This window comes from Suillus bovinus (assembly GCF_016758785.1).
Source record: "Suillus bovinus strain UH-Sbo-P2 chromosome Unknown EDB93scaffold_83, whole genome shotgun sequence".
Lineage (NCBI taxonomy): Eukaryota > Fungi > Basidiomycota > Agaricomycetes > Boletales > Suillaceae > Suillus > Suillus bovinus.
Window position 1 is genome coordinate 1 of NW_024542139.1, and position 19,988 is coordinate 19,988.

At 45.7% G+C, this 19,988-nt stretch overlaps 5 protein-coding genes across 5 annotated transcripts; 3 read left to right on the forward strand and 2 right to left on the reverse strand.

Moving 5' to 3' along the window:
* Positions 1-166: 166 nt before the first annotated feature.
* Positions 167-2,225, forward strand: EDB93DRAFT_1331526 (uncharacterized protein; the record flags this gene model as incomplete). The annotated part of the gene is made up of 6 exons (XM_041455212.1): positions 167-380; positions 597-763; positions 823-915; positions 963-1,563; positions 1,621-1,704; positions 1,775-2,225. The coding sequence occupies 6 exons, from the start codon at positions 167-169 to the stop codon at positions 2,083-2,085; spliced, it is 1,470 nt and encodes a 489-aa protein (XP_041303003.1). The 3' UTR covers positions 2,086-2,225.
* A 3,499-nt stretch (positions 2,226-5,724) lies between these two features.
* On the forward strand, positions 5,725-5,877 carry EDB93DRAFT_1064018 (uncharacterized protein; the record flags this gene model as incomplete). Its single annotated transcript, XM_041444872.1, has 1 exon — positions 5,725-5,877. A coding segment is annotated over one exon (153 nt), but the record flags the coding sequence as incomplete, so codon positions are not given.
* Positions 5,878-15,027: 9,150 nt separating this feature from the next.
* Positions 15,028-15,679, reverse strand: EDB93DRAFT_1107649 (uncharacterized protein; the record flags this gene model as incomplete). The annotated part of the gene is made up of 3 exons (XM_041447750.1): positions 15,028-15,280; positions 15,503-15,601; positions 15,636-15,679. 3 exons carry the CDS (start codon positions 15,677-15,679, stop codon positions 15,028-15,030), a joined length of 396 nt encoding a protein of 131 aa, XP_041303005.1.
* A 286-nt stretch (positions 15,680-15,965) lies between these two features.
* Positions 15,966-17,222, forward strand: EDB93DRAFT_1308637 (uncharacterized protein; the record flags this gene model as incomplete). The annotated part of the gene is made up of 6 exons (XM_041454781.1): positions 15,966-16,091; positions 16,154-16,360; positions 16,413-16,542; positions 16,603-16,813; positions 16,863-17,022; positions 17,092-17,222. Exons 1-6 carry the CDS (start codon positions 16,046-16,048, stop codon positions 17,220-17,222), a joined length of 885 nt encoding a protein of 294 aa, XP_041303006.1. The 5' UTR covers positions 15,966-16,045.
* A 236-nt stretch (positions 17,223-17,458) lies between these two features.
* EDB93DRAFT_1308643 (NADP-dependent oxidoreductase domain-containing protein) lies at positions 17,459-19,255 on the reverse strand. Its single transcript, XM_041454782.1, has 11 exons — positions 18,901-19,255; positions 18,799-18,842; positions 18,699-18,749; positions 18,578-18,649; positions 18,258-18,529; positions 18,193-18,207; positions 18,051-18,144; positions 17,906-17,992; positions 17,782-17,853; positions 17,671-17,725; positions 17,459-17,610 (listed from the first exon to the last, which is right to left on the reverse strand). Exons 1-11 carry the CDS (start codon positions 19,175-19,177, stop codon positions 17,486-17,488), a joined length of 1,164 nt encoding a protein of 387 aa, XP_041303007.1. The 5' UTR covers positions 19,178-19,255; the 3' UTR covers positions 17,459-17,485.
* Positions 19,256-19,988: the final 733 nt, after the last annotated feature.

A 19,988-nucleotide genomic window follows, 5' to 3' on the forward strand; every position in this document is an offset into this window, starting at 1 on the left:
CATGTGTACGCTATAGTTTTTTTTCTATTTTACACTCACTTATCTAGCTGCCAGTTTCATGGAGCATATGGGCAATGTCACTGATACCTTCTTGAACCTGGAAGGCGCTGCCGCAGGAGGGTAAGCGGTTTTAATGTAATTGTCCTGCATTACTTTGCTGACTGATATGTTGAAAGACGACCACTACTCTTCCGAACCGACTTCTCGCGCTCCTCTGGCGTCCTGGAGCACTTCTCATCCCCACGCAAATGTCCTTACTGGCGATGCGTTTTCGCGTGGTGTTATCCGCAGTGGTACAGACTACTCGGTTTACGAACAAGCTGGACTCAAGGGGCTAGATTTTGCTTTCTACCGCGGGAAGGAGCAGGGTATCATACGAAGTACGATTCTATCCCTGGTATGTCTGGCGACAAGAGCAAAAACGCGTTATGTGCAATGATGGAGGGAACACTGTTCTCGAGTCTCGTGCTCGCAAATGATGTAAAGGGAAAAACGAGGACCGAGTCCCATTGGACAAGGAAGTGAGCCAGTGTATTTCGACCGTAAATTGTCTCCTCTGCTATTTCTTCTGGCCGCATCTTTGACTTTTCTCTTAGTTTTTGGTACCATTATGATCATGTTCACATTCCAAACTCTAAGGATTGCAAACATTGTCCTCCTTATCGTCGGGCCTGTCATTCTCCTGATGTTGGTTTACTTCGAGCATATCATCCGAGTCGCGTCTCGTATTCGTTCTGGACACTATCGTGCTGCAAATGGTAATGTACATCGCGAGAGCTTTGTGGTGCGTGCATCGGCAGAAATCAAACATTTCCTCAAAAGCTTTGGGTCTGGTTCAAATTCTGGACTGCTTTGTTACTCGGTGTTGCCTTCCAGATGCTTTTAGTGGTAGGATATGTGAAGCTGAATTCATTCGTGAGCGTGTACTTCCTCGTTCTTCAAGCTCCCTTATCAATTGTCAGGTCATTCACACTCACCCTTGGCTTGTGCTTGTGTCTGCGTTGTCGTTGGCTTATCTCACAACAGCCCTTGCTCTCACCTTTCCACTTACGAAGCATGGCGTTGTCCCTGCTCCAGAACAGCAAAAGCTGTCTATCCTTCTCCATCAGTATGTTCTCACATGGGCGCCCCTCGTATATACAACATCAGCCATGACGCTTGGGGGAACATATTTCATAACCGTTTGGAACGCGGTGGTTTTCCTTGGAGCTGTGCTTGCGTGTGTGGAAGGCATGGCTGGCGCTCGAGGATACAAAGACGAGGGAGAGATTCAAGGACAAAGGTGTTACGTGCGAGGTGTGCACTACGATGTCGTGGACACTGCCGAGAATGGCCACCAGCGCGCGGGCATAATTGAGGAAACTGAGCCGACAGAGATTACACGCCTCGTCGCTCAGCATGGCCAGTCCAGGCCGTTAGGTCAAGAGCAAGGTGCTATTGGCTGGTGGATTGCCCAGCTGTTGGTTGTTATTCCGCTGCCTGTTATTCTAGTGTCTCATATCGCGGACATCGTGCTACTTGCAACAAACCAGACGCTCACAGACGGAACCAGTCCTTTGAGTGGTGAGTGCTTAACGAATTTCATATTGTGTTGGCTTAGCGAGCTGACGTGCCGTGCAGTCTATGGACCGGTCTCGATTCTGGCGTTACTCATCCTACTTCCTATTGCACCATTCAGTATGAACATGCATCGCTGGCTGAACGGTATCATTCTCATCCTCTTCATCCTGTCAACATTCTACACTTACATATGTTGCATTCCCATTCTCACAAGAAACACCACTCAAGGTCTATTTCGCTCAAAGTGTGGACTTAGACACGTCTCGCGTGGTTACCACGCTAACTGGTCCTCGTCAATTCCTTTCGACGGCGATCATCCCCCGATTCCCCTCTGCATTTGACCAACCAATCAATTGTACAGATGCTCCAGACAAGCTTGGCCTGCAAACTTGTACGTGGGAGGTTGGGGATGCATTTGTGCCCTCTCCGGGTCCGAGCAAGCGTCGTTATGAACCGCTCCAGGGTCGCTACCTTCTTGTGATTCTTGGGCATTGGATATTGGTGAAAACAACATCTGCACAATAAATTGTCGTTGTCTACTGTAGTGCTACATGTTTCAAACTAATATCGAAGCATCCGTGGCACGCGCAGATGAACTACATAGGGTTAAGGTTTAAATTTTTCCCAGGCCATGTTCAAAAGTAAAGTGATGCGCACCATACATGAGGCTTTCTAGTATATGTATGTTGTCAAACTCGGACAAGCTAACATGATCAGAGTCCCGGTGAACCTCCAAAAAAGTCGTTTGAAGTGCGTGCATGGTATTTGATATCGAGATATTCTTGGGAGCGTGCTGTAAGGGCGTGTCCTCTGCGACAGAAACCGGACTCGTGTTTTGAAGTTGAAGGAGAATCCGTCGCATGTGAGTAAACCGCTTTGAAGTCTGGTCATTGAGATTGACTTGGCATTGCAAAGTTCCAACTTAACTATGGCGGTGGCAGTGAAGTGCACTGAATGCCACTGATACGATGCTGTGGCGGCACTAGAGCTTCTATTAAACCACAGCAAGGTTGCAGCAAGGCAATTTAAAATTCAAACATGCACATTCATAACGTCTTAATTATCAGTTTCGTGCCTTCTCGCGCAATGTACATGTTGTCTGACAGCAGCACCACTGGCCATCAGGATGGCCTATCCATGTCATGGCCAGGCTGCAGTGCGAAGTTCGTAATATGTAAATTTTTCTGAAAGTGTGGAATGCCCTGCTCTTGCAGCCTTCTCGTCTCCGTTGCTTTAGCAATATCGCACCGTGCCTATGCTCCTGACGCCCATAGATTTTTTTAAAAACCTGACGCCCACTGCAAATGAGGCCATGGGTCCTGTGAGTCGCTTCTGTCTTCTTCACTTTGCACGGTGTTGATGCCATGTGTATGCTGTAGTTCCCTCCTTCATAATCCGTTAGAACTTTACAGGTACCGCAGTGTTTCTTGACCTCCAGCATACATCTTACTCTCAAGCGTTAGTTTGAATCCATCCCTCAACCATCATCATGGCCCGTCGTCGACATGTTACCTTCGAGTCTTCAAGCTCATTAGAATCAGACTCTGATTCAGGCTTTTCTTCAGCGTCATCGCGTAACACTTCCCCAACTGCTCCAGTAGAGAATTCTGGTCCCAGTACTGAACCATTCGAAGCTGGAAAACGTAAGCGTAAGTCGTCAGGCAATCAGGACGACAACAAGACAAAGGGTTTAACACGTCCACAATTGTAAGTCGTTGTGTTGTATAGCATACGTATGGACTTGATCTCTTGTTTTCAGGCAAAAAAAGGATGAGTATGTATATGAAGCACTGGTCATTCTAAGCACATTTTGTTAAATAGGATGGGGTTAGCCCAAGGTTATGCCTAACTCACATGTGCAATTTCACACATTTCTGGCATTTCTCAAAATGTGCAAACCAAGTGGTATCCATTTTACACATTTTGAGATAGGTCAAAAATGTGTGAAACAAAGGGTGTCCATTTTGCACATTTTGAGAAATGTCAAAAATGTGCAAAACAAGGGGTGGTCCATTTGCACATTTCTGGCATTTCTCAAAATGTGCGAAACAGGGGGTGGTCATTTTACACATTTCTACTATTTCTCAAAGTGTGTAAAACAGGGGGTGGTCATTTTACACATTTTGAGAAATGTCAAAAATGTGTGAAACAAAGGGGGTCCATTTTGCACATTTCTGGCATTTTTCAAAATGTGCAAAACAAGGGGTGGTCCATTTGCACATTTCTGGCATTTCTCAAAATGTGTGAAACAAAGGGTGTCCATTTTGCACATTTTGAAAATGTGAAAAATGTGCAAAACAAAGGGTGGTCATTTTGCACATTTCTGGTATTTCTCAAAATGTGCAAAACAAGGGGTGTCCATTTTGCACATTTTGAGAAATGTCAAAAATGTGCAAAATGGGGGTGGTCATTTTACACATTTCTGGTATTTCTCAAAGTGTGTAAAACAGGGGGTGGTCATTTTGCACATTTTGAGAAATGTCAAAAATGTGCAAAATGGGGGTGGTCATTTTACACATTTCTGCGATTTCTCACAATGTGTAAAACAGGGGGTGGTCATTTTGCACATTTTGAGGAATGTCAAAAATGTGTGAAACAAAGGGGGTCCATTTTGCACATTTCTGGCATTTCTCAAAATGTGCAAAACAAGGGGTGGTCCATTTGCACATTTCTGGCATTTCTCAAAATGTGTGAAACAAAGGGTGTCCATTTTGCACATTTTGAAAATGTGAAAAATGTGCAAAACAAAGGGTGGTCATTTTGCACATTTCTGGTATTTCTCAAAATGTGCAAAACAAGGGGTGTCCATTTTGCACATTTTGAGAAATGTCAAAAATGTGCAAAATGGGGGTGGTCATTTTACACATTTCTGCGATTTCTCACAATGTGTAAAACAGGGGGTGGTCATTTTGCACATTTTGAGGAATGTCAAAAATGTGTGAAACAAAGGGGGTCCATTTTGCACATTTCTGGCATTTCTCAAAATGTGCAAAACAAGGGGTGGTCCATTTGCACATTTCTGGCATTTCTCAAAATGTGTGAAACAAAGGGTGTCCATTTTGCACATTTTGAAAATGTGAAAAATGTGCAAAACAAAGGGTGGTCATTTTGCACATTTTGAGATATGTCACAAATGTGTGAACCAAGGGGTGTCCATTTTGCACATTTCTAGCATTTCTCAAAATGTGCACAATGACCACTCCTTGATCCACACATTTCTGTGATGTCTCAAAATGTGGACAATGGATACCCCTTGTTTTCGTCCTTCAGCCAACACAGTCTTCCACCACTGAACCCAGGCTTTTTCCCAACCTTGTTGGAGATGAAGAGAGCGGCATCTGAGTGCGGTAGTTAGTGCTTAATAAACCAGAAACATGCGCAAAACTTTCAAACCCAGCCAGACTTTATCCTCCCAATTTTCCCAACAGCGGCTGGCACAAAACATTTGTAAACAAGGGCAGCCACAGCAGCAAAAACCCAGAAAGTCTGCAGAAGTTGAAATATATGTGTCACTAATCAATATAATGTTATTCCTGATGTATTATCCCTTTGAGTCATATGCTTGCTGAAGCTCCTAACTTCTCTGCCATTCAAGAGAAGCTTCAGAATCGTTTTGGCAAGAGAGCCTGATTGTAGCAACTCAAAGTTACAGATGTGTTCCTGTGAAATGATCGTGATATTATCTGCATGGCGGGGACATGAATGGGAAAAACACTTGCCTTCTGGTCGCCATTAGCTCTCAAAGACACGGGTGTCCTAATCATTGTGACTCCGCTTAACCAGCTAGGAAAACAAAGTGTCAAATTCCTCGAAAACACTGGTATCCAAAGCATTTCAATCTCTGCCGAGACAGCAAGTAGAGCAAATTTCCGTGTAAATCAAAGACTATCTGCTAGTTATAAACATTTCATCATTGTATTCACTGCAGGACATAGAAGACTTGCATTACCATGCAATTATAACCAGCCCAGAACAACTGATGAAACCAGGTAGAGAATTCAAGCAGCTGTTGCAAAATGTTGACTTTGCCTCGAAATTCATTGGTGTCATATTTGATGAAGTGCACTGCATTGTAACCTAGGGAGATTTTCAGTCAGAGTACAAGGACTTGGGGTGCTTGCGTTATATCCTACCATGTCAGGTACCTTTCATGATCGCAATGTACAGGGAATGGACGTATCAGATGTGACTTTGGTCATTCAGTGGCGAGTATCGTGCAAGTTGTCTGCCCTCTGGCAATGGTTTGGTTGTGCAGCTAGGGACCATGCAGTGGAAGGGATTGCATTGCTGTTTGCAGAAAAAGAGTATTTTCATGATGTATGTGAAGATAAGTGTAAGTATCAGGAGCGTAAAAAGGAAGCAACAGATGCACCGGAAGATCATCCAGAAGCCAAATGCCATGTGATTAACAGTTCAACTGCTATTGATATTGCACACCCAGAAGGAAAAGATAGTGCCCAGGCTACTAGTAGTGGCTCAGCAGCAAACATACCTATGATTATAGTTACTGAGGTACAGTTGAAGGAATTAATGAGACCACCAGCAGGCACATTAGTGTTACAAGAACATCTAGACGCTTGGGCCCCTACCATTTTTCTCCTCATCCTCCTCGTATCAGCCCTCGCATCATACCCTCACCCCGACCTCACCCTCGTCATTTTTGTCATTCTCGCATTCCCTTTCGCCCTCTACCTGTCACTCCAGCAGAGCCAGTACATTTGGCCGGATCCTTTTGCTGACGAAGCATACCCATGCTCCGTTCCTCCACCTGACTGATCCTGTGGACAGTCCCCTTGCCCTTACCGTCCGGACGGTAACCTATGATCTGATGCACGACGCATCCCCTTTGCCCTTTTCCCTTTCTTGATCTCTGACTCAGTGCGCAGTCGCACATGCGACTTATACTTAGATCCGCAGCTGCACGATCGTGCCCCTGCGCGTTTCACTTCTTATTTCGACCTCTGACTCACTTTCTTATTTAGCACGTTCTGCCTCGCCTGTGTCTCAACGCGAACGTGCTTTCCTTTTATGGTTACACCCTTTACTGTTTGCCTGTCTTGGTAGTACGAGTTATCACCCACTAATACGTCTCCTGTCCTCTATATAAACTCGCTACCATGTACTATATTCCCTAACTTGAATCTACTTGGTTCTTGACCTCCTACTCTCACCAGAGTGATCCTTTCTGCCTAGCCAGCAGTCTATATTCTATCTTCTTATCTGCTCTTCGTGGATAAGCCTATAGTCTCGATCTTTACTCATCGACTTCATCGACGAGCAAAGCACCTGTTAACTAGTCAGACTTCTGTCCTTCTAATTAACAACGATCTTACGATTAACCTTTGGGTGTCGTAAGCCTTGGCAGATACAGCTCATCGTCTAGCACCCACTTGACGTAAGCTACCCGATTTGGACATAGGCATCAAATCTTACTTGCCGAAACTCGCCAAGTAAGACCCCTAACCTTGGGCAAGCCCAAGGACGTCCTCGACCGTTGACAACACACGCTCTGTTTGAGTGTCGCTGACAGATACCATCCAAGTCGTAACAATTAGAGAGGGTATTAAGGCAGAGGAGAGAATGAATTGGATTGAGCAATGGATTTGTTGATCAATGCCAATTATCATGGTGTTGGGTGTCATCAGAAGGTATTTAATATACAATTTGACAATGGATCAGCAGGTGTGACTTTCCTATAGCTATACTATATTAATAATTGTAATAATATTTTATGTGTGACCCTAATAATCTTAACGGCACGGCCAGGTCCTGTCCATGTGGTGCAACTTCCCGATATGGAAATTCATTTGGTGCAACCTGCAGTGAAATAAGCTGGTGTCTGGCTATTTGCAAACATTTCTGGTGCAACTTGGAGCAACTTCTAAATATGGAAGTTGCATCTGGTGCAACTTCCTAATATGGATCTTGATTTGGTGCAACCTGTAGTGAAATATGCTGGCGTCTGGCTATTTGCAAACATTTTTGATGCAACTTAGAGCAACTTACAGATATGGAGGTTGCATCTGGTGCAACCATGAAGCAACTTCCTAATATGGATCTTGATTTGGTGCAACCTGGAGCAACTTCCAAATATGGAGGTTGCATCTGGTGCAACCATGGAGCAACTTTCTAATATGGATCTTGGTCACATGCAACCTGCAGTGAAATATGCTGGTGTCTGGCTATTTGTGAAGATTTTTGATGCAACCTGCTGTAAGATAAGCTGATGTCTGGCTATTTGAAAATATATGTCTGATACTGGATAAGTCAGTATGTGAAATGGAGTGGCAACACTAAGCCAGTGCAATCAGCAATAAGACTAGTTACTTCTGATGCAATGATTAGCCTTACCAGTTACATTTGGTGCAACTTTTGAATACACCAGTTTTTCTAACAAAAATTCTCAATCTAAGGAAAGAAACCCAGACTGATACATTAAAATAAGCTGGTGGCTGCTTATTCACAAACATTTTTGGTGTAACCTGGTGTAGCTGACTACACCACTTGCTCCTAGTGCAACCTCCAAATATGGAAGTTGCTTCTGGTGCAACCTGGTGTAACTAAATACACTGCTCCTGGTGTAGCTGAATATACCAGTTGCTCCTGGTGCAACTTCCAATGATTTGGTGTAGTGACTACATCATTTCAGTGTAATGACTACATCATTTTAGTGTATACACCAGTGTACCTGAATGCACCAGTTGCTCCTGGTGCAACTTCCAAATACGGAAGTTGCTTCTGGTGCAATAGCTGCAGAGTGATTTGGTGTAATGACTACACCAATTCAGTATATACACCATTGATCTGGTGTAGTGACTACACCAGTTCTCACTACATTAGTGTACCTGGAGCAACTTCCTGATATGGAAATCCATTTGGTGTAATGTGCGGCAAAATAAGCTGGTGTCTGCTTATTTGCAAACATTTTTGGCACCACCTAGAGCAACTGGTACAACAGAACATCATGAATAGTTATGTTTTCCCAGTCATCTTTCTCAATGAATTGAATGCTTGGTGTAACGTACGGCAAAATAAGCTGGCGTCTGCTTATTTGCAAACATTGTTGGCACCACCTAGAGCAACTGGTACAACAGAACATCATGAATACTTACGTTTTCCCAGTCATCTTTCTCAATGAATTGAATGCTTGGTGTAACGTGCGGCAAAATAAGCTGGTGTCTGCTTATTTGCAAACATTGTTGGCACCACCTAGAGCAACTGATACAACAGAAAGTCGTGAATAGTTACGTTTTTCCAGTCATTTTTCTCAATGAATTTAATGCTCGCCCTCCACTCTGAATGAGGTAAATTTTCATAGATCACTTTAGTCTGAACAGATGTGCATGCTCTGCATAGTAAAAGAGTCAGAAACAAGATAGACAAGAAGATGAATTTGTTTCTGACCTCCGGTGTCTAATCATCTTAACAGTTTCAGCAGGTCCTGCAGGCAGGGTGCAGTATGCACCAGTATGCACCAGTATATACACCAACTCGGTGAAAATAAGCTGGCGCCAACTTATTCACGAATATTTTTGGCACCACAAGAATAACAAAAAAATCACAGAAAATCAGAGTTGATGTAACTTTGATATAGAGTAGTTGCTCTTGGTGCAACTTCTAAATATGGCAGTTGCTTCTGGTGCAACCTTTGAATATACCAGTTGCTCTAGTGCAACTTTCAAATTGGGCAGTTGCTCCTAATACATATTACAAATCTGATTGAACAAATTCAGACTAGACAAATTGGTGCAGCTGAAACAAATAAGCTGATGTATGTTGGAACCTTTGAATATATTATTTGCTCCTGATTCAGATTCAGAATCTAAGTTAAGGAAGTGAGACAGAAGAATCAGTGGAACTAATAGGATTGACTTTTCACCACTATATACACCCTTCATTATTCAAAATGTGGCCTTCCAGGACTTCCGCTGTGTAGGGGTGTCTCAACCATGATTTGGTTGCACATCTTCGATCATGAATGTGGCCTTCCAGGACTCCCACTGTGTAGGGGTGTCTCAAACATTGTTCAGTTGACCGTCTCCCATCATGAATGTAGCCTTCCAGGACTCCCGCTGTGTGGGGGTGTCTCAAACAGGGTTTGGTTGACCATCTCACATCATGAATGTGGCCTTCCAGGACTCCCACTGTGTAGGAGTGTCCCAACCATGATTTGGTTGACCATCTCACATCATGAATGTGGCCTTCCAGGACTCCCGCTGTGTAGGGGTGTCTCAACCAGGATTTGGTTGACCGTCTCCCATCATGAATGTGGCCTTCCAGGACTCCCGCTGTGTGGGGGTGTCTCAAACTGGGTTTGGTTGACCGTCTCACATCATGAATGTGGCCTTCCAGGACTCCCGCTGTGTGGGGGTGTCTCAAACTGGGTTTGGTTGACCGTCTGACATCATGAATGTGGCCTTCCAGGACTTCCGCTGTGTGGGGGTGTCTCAAACAGGGTTTCGTTGCACATCTTCGATCATGAATGTGGCCTTCCAGGACTCCCACTGTGTAGGGGTGTCTCAAACATTGTTCAGTTGACCGTCTCCCATAATGAATGTGGCCTTCCAGGACTCCCACTGTGTGGGGGTGTCTCAACCATGATTTGGTTGACCATATCACATCATGAATGTGGCCTTCCAGGACTCCCGCTGTGTGGGGGTGTCTCAAACAGGGTTTCGTTGCACATCTTCGATCATGAATGTGGCCTTCCAGGACTCCCGCTGTGTAGGGGTGTCTCAAACATTGTTCAGTTGACCGTCTCCCATCATGAATGTGGCCTTCCAGGACTCCCGCTGTGTGGGGGTGTCTCAACCATGATTTGGTTGACCATCTCCCATTATGAATGTGGCCTTCCAGGACTCCCGCTGTGTAGGAGTGTCTTAAACGTTGTTCAGTTGACCGTCTCACATCATGAATGTGGCCTTCCAGGACTCCCACTGTGTAGGGGTGTCTCAACCATGATTTGGTTGACCATCTCACATCATGAATGTGGCCTTCCAGGACTCCCGCTGTGTAGGGGTGTCTCAAACAGGGTTTGGTTGGCCGTCTCCCATCATGAATGTGGCCTTCCAGGACTCCCGCTGTGTAGGAGTGTCTTAAACAGGGTTTCGTTGCACATCTTCTATCATGAATGTGGCCTTCCAGGACTCCCGCTGTGTAGGGGTGTCTTAAACATTGTTCAGTTGTTCATCTCCTATCATGAATGTGGCCTTCTAGGACTCCCGCTGTGTGAGGGTCTACCATTCATCAGCCATTCATCCTACATACTCATAGCCTTTCAACATGTTCACATTTGTTGACTTCAAAGGCACAATCCAAAGTCCAGCTGCGTGTACAAAAGTCTCGATTGGTATATATTCTTTCTGTGAACTTGAAAATAAGAAAAACATGTGAAGTTGGGTAAATAGGAAACTACCCCAAGGTAGAAACACTACATTCAAGTTCAGATGAAGAGTAACAAGTAGAAGTGTATGAGATTAATGGAGGATACTAAGAGGCGATGCGTAGTATATGCAATACAGGTGCAGTATATATAGGAGCCAGACAAAATAGCTGTAAACAACATGCGGTGACCAATCAATGTTCGACATCTAAGCAATGACATGCTTTGATGTGTAAGTCCAGCTTACACCCTCCCACCCTATGAAGCTTTCTTTTGCCCTTCCCAGATGTCAGCGCCTTGCAATCTTCAAGATCCTGGCGAGGTAGCCATTTGTCTTTGTCAGCACCACAACCAACCTAACACATGAGGTAATGTTTTCCTCTTCTGACCTTCTTTTGTGGACAATCTTCTCAATGAAGTTCTCCATCTGTCCGTCTTTGGTCACGACAGGTCTGGGCCTTGGAAACTCCTGCAATGGGAATAGTGTTGTGTCGTTGACATGGAAGTAACACAATTGTGAGGAGTGGAAGGTGGGGAATATGTTTGGGGAATTTGGGAGGTCGAGCATGTAGGACGACATTTCTGGGTGGGATTCCAGGATCATGTAAGGTCCGTCGAATCTGGGCATGTATTTAGCAACACGCTTATCACCTTTTTGCATGTATTCTCTGCGCTGGTTCTTTGTTGACAGCATCACCTTGTCGCCCACCTTGAGCTTTGGTTCCGGCACCCTTGCTTGTTCACCTGGGTTGCCTGAGTCGCCTTGGCTGCAAGCAAGTTGTCCTGGGCTTCCATCACGTCGTGCTCGAGCTGCGTGATGAGCATGTGGGCGTGTTCTGCTTCTGGTGAGTCTGTGGCGGGTGTTCTTGCTAGGGGGAGTATGATGCATGGGGAACAACTGATATGCAACTGGAAGGGCGATGTTCCGGTGCTGGTGTTGATGGAGTTCATGATTTAAAAATGGACATGCGGTAGAGCTTGTGCCCATCCTTTCTGGTTTTGTTCGACATGGAATCTAATACATTGGTTAATGGTCTTGTTAGTACATTCACTTGCGCCATCCGTTTGTGGATGATGCGAGGATGACATCTTTAATTTAATGCCCGTTAGTTTGTGTAATGATTTCCAAAAATGTGAGAGGAAAAGCTTATCATGGTCTGATACAATGTCCAATGGCAATACATTCTTGCAGTACCAATGGTTGAAGAATATAGCAGCAAATTGTTCCGCAGAGATATTGTCATGACAAGGCATGATTCATATGTCAGCATTGAGATGGTCCATCATTGTGATGATTATGTTGTATCCATGATCTTTGGGGAGGGGGCCAATGAAGTCAATCGCAACTGAGTCCCCCCGTCCATCTGGAACAGGCAAGGGATGTAGTGGACCTGCAACAGAGGATGTGGACAATTTGTTCCGCATGTATTCGACACAGCTTGGTATGTATGACTCGACGAGATCCCTGTGCATGTTCGGCCAGTAATATGACCTCCGAAGTGCAGCGTATGTTTTGTCGCTCCCGAAATGACCGGACATGTCGTGTGCCAAGTGGAAGAGCTGTTCTTGTAGGGGGTTTACTTGGGGAATGACCAGTCAACCCACAACAAATAAGAGGCTGTCCTTTTGGGACAATCCTGGCAGGGACCCTACAAGCATGGTCAGTTTCTTACAAAAGGTGTCATCCACATAACCATTGATGATATTTTTCAGGAAGGTCTTGTTGAGGTCGATTTGAAGGACAGAGGTAGGGATCGCAGCAATGATTGTTGGGCTGTCGTCAATTTGTAGGTGAGATAGTGCATCTGCACCTGTATTTTCTTTGCCTTTGAGGTATGAGATTGTCAGGTCAAAGTGTGCGAGGTATTCGGCCCAGCACACTTGCCACCGTGACAGGCCTTTTTGTGTGACAAAATTTTCGAGTGTCCTGTGGTCCGTGGACACTTGTGCCGGTTGTCCCAACAGTTTGATGTGCCATTTCTTAAGACCTCGAATGATGGCGAGTAGTTCCTTTTTGTGCACTGGATAATTCAACTCACCTTCTTGTAACTGTGTAGAATCAAATGCCACAGGTCTCGCAGTCTCCCAAGTCTCTCCCCAGGACAACATGGCACCCATGCGATAATCGGACACATCGCAGGTGAGGAAGATTTTGTTGTTGCTGGGATTATCGTGGTCAATCATGGTAAGACATTTCAGGCTTGTCACTAAGTCCTTGATCGCACGGAAGGCTTGCTCATGCTTGTTGGACCAGAGAGGGAATTCCAGTTCTGTGGCCTTCATTGTCAAGGGAGTCAGTATGCATGCATGATCTGCAAGGGCAGGTAGGTGATTCACGAGGTAGCGAACGAGGCCGAGAAACGCTCTGATGTCATTGGCCTTTCTAGGAGTAGGCCAGTCAAGAATTTGCGCGATCTTGGACTTGTCGGGCTTGATGCCTCGTGTGGAAATGTGATGACTGAGGAAATCAATCTTGAGGTTGAACAGCAAGGTCTTCTTGAGCGAGCAGAAGAGGTGCGCAGCTCGCAGAGCATTCAGAACTCCGCGGACATTTCATTTGTGTTCTTCCAGCATCTGTGACCAAATAATAATATTATCAAGGTACACATGGCAAATTTTACCAATCAAGTGTCGCAGGGCTGAGGACATGTGATGTTGGTGTGCTGCTGGTGTGTTCCATATGCCCATAGGCATGACGGTCCATTCGTACAAACCCTAGGTGTTACAAGAACATCTAGACGCTTGGGCCCCTACTATTTTTCTCCTCATCCTCCTCGTATCAGCCCTCGCATCATACCCTTACCCCAACCTCACCCTCGTTATCCTTGTCATCCTCGCATTCCCTTTCGCCCTCTACTTGTCGCTCCAGCAGAGCCAGTACATCTGGCCGGACCCTTTTGCTGACGAAGCATACCCATGCTCCGTTCCACCACCTGACTGATCCTGTGGACAGTCCCTTTGCCCTTACCGTCCGGACGGTAACCTATGATCTGATGCACGACGCATCCCCTTTGCCCTTTTCCCTTTCTTGATCTCTGACTCGGTGCGCAGTCGCACATGCGACTTATACTTAGATCTGCAGCTGCACGATCGTGCCCCTGCGCATTTCACTTCTTATTTCGATCTTTGACTCACTTTCTTATCTAGCATGTTCTACCTCAACCGAATGTGCCTTCCTGTTATGGTTATACCCTTTACTGATTGCCTCTCCTGGTAGTATGAGTTATCACCCACTAATACGTCTCCTGTCCTCTATATAAACCCGCTACCATGTACTATATTCCCTAACTTGAATCTACTTGGTTCTTGACCTCCTACTCTCACCAGAGTGATCCTTTCTGCCTCGCCAGCAGTCTATATTCTATCTTCTTATCTGCTCCTCGCGGATAAGCCTATAGTCTCGATCTTTACTCATCGACTTCGTCGACGAGCAAAGCCCCTGTTAACTAGTCGGACTTCTGTCCTTCTAATTAACGACGATCTTACAATTAACCTTCGGGTGTCGTAAGCCTAGGCCGATTTAGCTTATTGTCTCGCACCCACTTGACATAAGCTACCCGATTTGGACATAGGTGTCAAATCTTACTTGCCGAAGCCTTGCCAAGTAAGACCCCTAACCTTGGGCTAGCCCAAGGACGTCCTCGACCATTGACGACACACGCTCTGTTTGAGTGTCGCCAACAGATACCATCCAAGTCGTAACACTTGGCATTGTGGACTGCTCAACATAATGTGTTAGGCTTGCTCGATATCTGGCGTGCACGGTGGATGAGTCTAGCGACATCAACTGCATTCCAGTTACGCGCCTTCCTTGTCCTAGGCACTCTTGCAACTTGGGATGTCGATGACGATCTCGTGTATCAGATGCTGGTGGCAATCAAGAACGCGCTAGGATAGTCCACAGAATCCGACATGATGGCAGTGGTTTGCATGCTTCGGTGCATCTGCAAAGTAGTACCTTCCCTGACCGAAGGTTCCCGGTATCTCTGTCAGATTTTCTGGCTGGCCGCTGCTTTGTTGTGATCCAGCTACACTGTGTTTTATTCAGACGCTGCTGGGCTCATGATCTTATTTCTCTGTTCACATCATTGCGCCCCTATGGGGCCAATGGGACCCGGCCGCACTGCGTCTTCCCACTCTTCACAAATCAGCATTGCCTCGCCCTTCACCACCCACGCGTCGACTTCCACATTGGTATCGCCGCCCATATCATTCAGGGCCCGGAAGGTATCTTCAGACATCGCAAGGAGAGCGTCGCACCAAGGTTCGCCCTTCTTTGCATTGTTGAGCCTCAAGTAAGCACGACATGCCCCACGAAGAATAAGAGCGTGATGCGGGCTTCAAGAAAGAACGGTAGGTAGTGGGAGCTTGCATGAAGGTGGCGACAACATGTCTGGATCTCCATTCACAAGCAGCGCGTCTTCGAAAGTACGGGCAAAGCCATAGCCAGTCTGTGTTCAAATAGGTCTGATATGGTGTCCAATTGGCAAATCAATTCCCAGCACGTCCACCAGGGGGGCGTGTGTAGGTTGAGGGAGCTGAGGAAGGGGTCGACCGTACTTTGCCACGACCATACAAAATCGCACGTGGGTTGGAGGAGTGCCGTAGTGACCAGCTTGTAGGATCCCATAGCGCACTTCGTAGCTGAGAAGTGTGACACTAGAGAAATATCTGATGCCTGAGCGACACTTACTTCATGTCACTCATCGCCCTGATCAATAATTTCAATCCGCCCATGGGAATACCCCCTCTGACTCTGGAACCATCAAGGTTGTTATAGATGAACCTGCAGGCAGAAATCTTAGCGGGTTTCTCAAAAAGTAGCAGAAGATGTATGACTTGTAGAAAATGTTATAAGGCCCAACGACAGGCATGTCTTTTAAAGGATCAACGAACTGGGTCAAAACTTTTCCGACGATATGGTAGAATTCGACAGTGCCACATGTGTTGGTCATATTGTTAAACATTGTTCACAAGTCACTTGGAATCACGTGACCTGTTGGGGGGCAGTTGACCGTAACTTGCTGCATCGCGGAGTACAAAGGGCCCTCGAGGCATCAAAAGGCCGCACCACTGATTCAGATACCATACCCTTGATCCACCATGTCGTCAAATGATGATTCTGTCGCAGTAACGGCTATCTATCCAGGTAAGTTTCAATGCATCTTTGTTTGCTGCAGGGACAGACCCATTGATCTAATTCTCTCAAAGACGTTAAACCCTCAGATATGCTCAGTGTCTGCCGCTCCGGTGGTTTCACAGCACTATTCACTCCTAATGCTGAGACGAATCATCGTATCAAAACTCAATTGGCCAAGAATGCACCAGCAAATCAGACATCCGTGGAACCCAGTACAACGTTGGCCACTGATACTGCCACAACCCAGTCAAGTACATCAGCAGTCCCACCTCGCAAATGTGTGTTGTAACTTTCAAATAGTCTACAAATGCGCTGATCAGTTTTCTACAGCCAAGAAAGCTAAGAAACGAAATGCCGCATCAGCGGCCAATACCGCATCGACGGCCAATCCCCCTCAGGTGACTATGGACAACCAGCTTAAAGAGATGCTGGCCTCGATGCAGAAGGAAATGACAGAGATGTGAGGAAGGAATGAGAGCATGCACAGCAAGATCGAGAGGATGCATAGTAAGCTCGATAGGGTTCTCGGCAAGAACAAGAGGATTCTCGGCAAGAATAAGAGGATTCTGAGCGAGAACGAGAGCATGCGTGCTGAGATTGAGAGGATCAACAACGAGAACGAGAGCTTGCGCGACAACAACGAGCACATCAACAATGATCTTGCCAGCGTTCGCAAGGATCTAGACACTGCGAGAGTCAAACACACTCAGGACGTTGAAGCACTGAGAGAAGTAAGTCATCCATCTTTCTGAGTACCGTCCCTGACAATGATCTCCTCAGGTCACTCTCTTACTAGTCCCCTTGGATCTTCGCGTCCTACTCGACCTTGCATGCCACAAGGTTCTGGAACACCTCGGCCAGGAGACCTGGGAAGGTCTCCGCTCTAAAAGCAGTGTCTATGAACTTTCCGATACAATCTTCGACGGTCTTAAGCAGAAGGGTGTATCACACACTCCACCGCACCAGTCCATCTTTTTTTTGTGCTCATATAATAACATTAGATGAGCAGGAAATATAGCTGCTCATAGTGCAATGGAGGAGGATATTAGGCACGCAGTTCTAACCCAGCAGCTGGAATCCCAAGAGCGAGCCTGCTTAGAGACTCTGTTTACATATGCGTACGATGGAACACAACTGTAGATCATGGCATTTACTGTACAATGAAATATTTGTCTGTACTTTTTGTGTGCACTCAGGCTGATTTGGTCAACGATTTGGGTCGTAATGTAGTTTTTGATCAAGCACATAGAATTACAAACATATTCCGCATCATTTGTCCTTCAATACATAAAATAAATCAAACGACACATCCACAACTCCAACAACTCCCTCACAAACAACGCAGCCTATATTCTGTGGCTTTATGCTGTGCAAGCATCGAACAACATCTGGCGACACATCTTTTACTGCCCATCAAATACATCGAAAGGCAACTTCCAACCTGCGCTCAGGTTGACCACTCTCTGCGGAGTGTGCGAAGTTGCTGCTTTCTCCAACCTCTCAAAGTCTTCCTGTGGGAGTTCAAATACTGGAGGGCATATGTGGGTGAGTACTATGCACTGTCTAACAAAAGTTTAAACCTTCTCACCTTCAAGGTTCTCTGTGATGCGAGAAGGTGTTATGCTCTTCGGTAGGACGATCGTCTATCGAGGTTTGGAAAGGAGAGTCATGACACAATGCTACAGAGATATGGACATACACTGCGCTGGATGCTCCACGAGATAATCACCTGAGCCGGGGTGATTCTAAGTTTGGATGTGATGCTCTTTACCTGTAAGTATATTTAGATGATGAAGTCCAGACCCCATGACGTGAAACGATACCTCAGGGACAGAGAGAGACTTTCCGACTTGCTTGTCGCTACCAAGTGGAGAGTACGCCTCGAGAAGAAGCCCGTTTTCCTTTGACAACTATGGATTGCTCATGAACTCGAGCACAAGTGTCTACTTGCCTGAGCTGGAAACATACCTTCAATAGTTCGGGTTGAGGGTTCCAAAAGTTGAGCTCAACTTGATTGACAGCTGGCTGGTACTTCAGATTGTTTGCGGTCAAATTCTTGATCCTGAATTGGATTTGAGCAAGATTGACTTGGAGCAGAGATCGTTCGAACCTTCTGGTATTGAAGCTATTGGTGAGATGTCAGCACCCGTTTGACTCAACATGAATGAAACTCACTTGCTGATAACGATGTACCTTATTTTACCCTTGTCAACAAGTTCTTCGAGCTTCTGCCAAGTAGGATATGGATCGGCAGTAAGATCCCCATCCAAAATAGTAGTGCACGTCTTAAATGCAACAGGTCTTGTTCGGAATAAGCAAGATGCACAAGTGGGTGAATAACTGCCCCAATGAATCAAGTACAAGTCGAGATAGTTGGTACCAAGCATGGAAAGCGATTGGTCTAGCGCAGTCTCAATGTCCTCAGGTGCGTGAAAAGTGTTCCAAAGCTGCTACCGGTCAATGTGAGGTCCAACTGATTGAATCGAAGGTACTACCTTTGATGTGAGCCAAAGTTCTTCACAAGGTATAGAACTTGTTTTAAGAGCTTGACCAACTTCTTCCTCGTTCTGCAACTATCGTCAAAGAAGTTCGTCACGATAAAAGGGTCAGGCACACACAATAAATCCAGGCTCCATCGATGTGCCTATAACCTGCTGTCAAAGCGGTCTGAAAGCATGTGAGCGTAAGTACTCGGGGGAGTGCGGAGTATGCATACCTTCACAGCATTTCCGACTTCCCCCTTGCCAGCCTGCCATACACCTGTATGATTAATAATGAGTTCAACACCAACTTGCTGAGGCATTTACCAGTGCCGTACCCAATGCAACTGAGGGAATATTATCACCCGATGGTAAGGTGTAGTGAGAAGGCAGCTTTGCCAATGTAGAAGAGTTACGCTGCGAGCCATGACAAGCACCCCAGAACCCCCTGGACCTGATCATATGTACAAAAGGGAGTGAAGTAAACATGATTATGATGACAGCGATGACAAGGAGAGATCTCCTTTTGCGAGGGTCCCTGCATTGCAGAGATTCCTGCTCTCCAGTGTCCTTATCTACTGTTAGGAGTGGATGGTATTTCTGTGAGAATGACATGGTTTGGCGTGGTCTCAGGAGTTCACGCCTGACATATATAAGGACAGAATGGTTGGTCCCAGCGGCCGTACGTCATACAAGTCCCATTTTTTATCATTTGCTACAACGTTTCTTTGGAGCTCCTTTGTAACCACTTTGGGGGTGCTAATCAACAGTCGTCTCTTCAACCTTTCTATGATGGTCGGTCAACATGGGCCAGAGTGGATATTGCAACCACGTCGACAGAGGGCTTTCTCTAAGGATTTCGTGCGTTACATTGTGTTTTCTGAATCATCCACCAGATAGCTTATTGAGTTTGGGTCAGGCCGCCGCTATGCCAGATTATAAGTGAAGTATAACCTTTGCAAGCCTGTCGGAACATATCCTTTCTACTCCATCGTAAAAGTCTTCCCCATTTGATATAAGACCTTGCTAAACCGACAAAGGCATGAAGTAAGTTATTGTCGACTACTAAATATTGTTCTATATGTTTTTATTCATCACTGTTTATCGCATCTCCCACCCACCCAACCTCGATTTCTCAACTTTCCGCACAGCATTGTGTTTGTGCGGCTCGTTAGTGCTGCCGTGGTCCAGTTCAGAGGGTCTTCAACAAGAACCGAGAACCGGACCAACAGTTCGGTTTGGCGAAATTGTCGAACCCAGAACCGGACCGTTGAGAACCGTTCTCAACGGTCCGGTTTGGTTTTTTTTGTGGTCCGAACTCGAACCAAACCGTAAATTTTTCTATAGGGACAGCAAAAAATAATTGACGAAATACTAGCTACACATCGAGTAACTAGTCTAATAAAATTTGTGCATACCCCTCTGC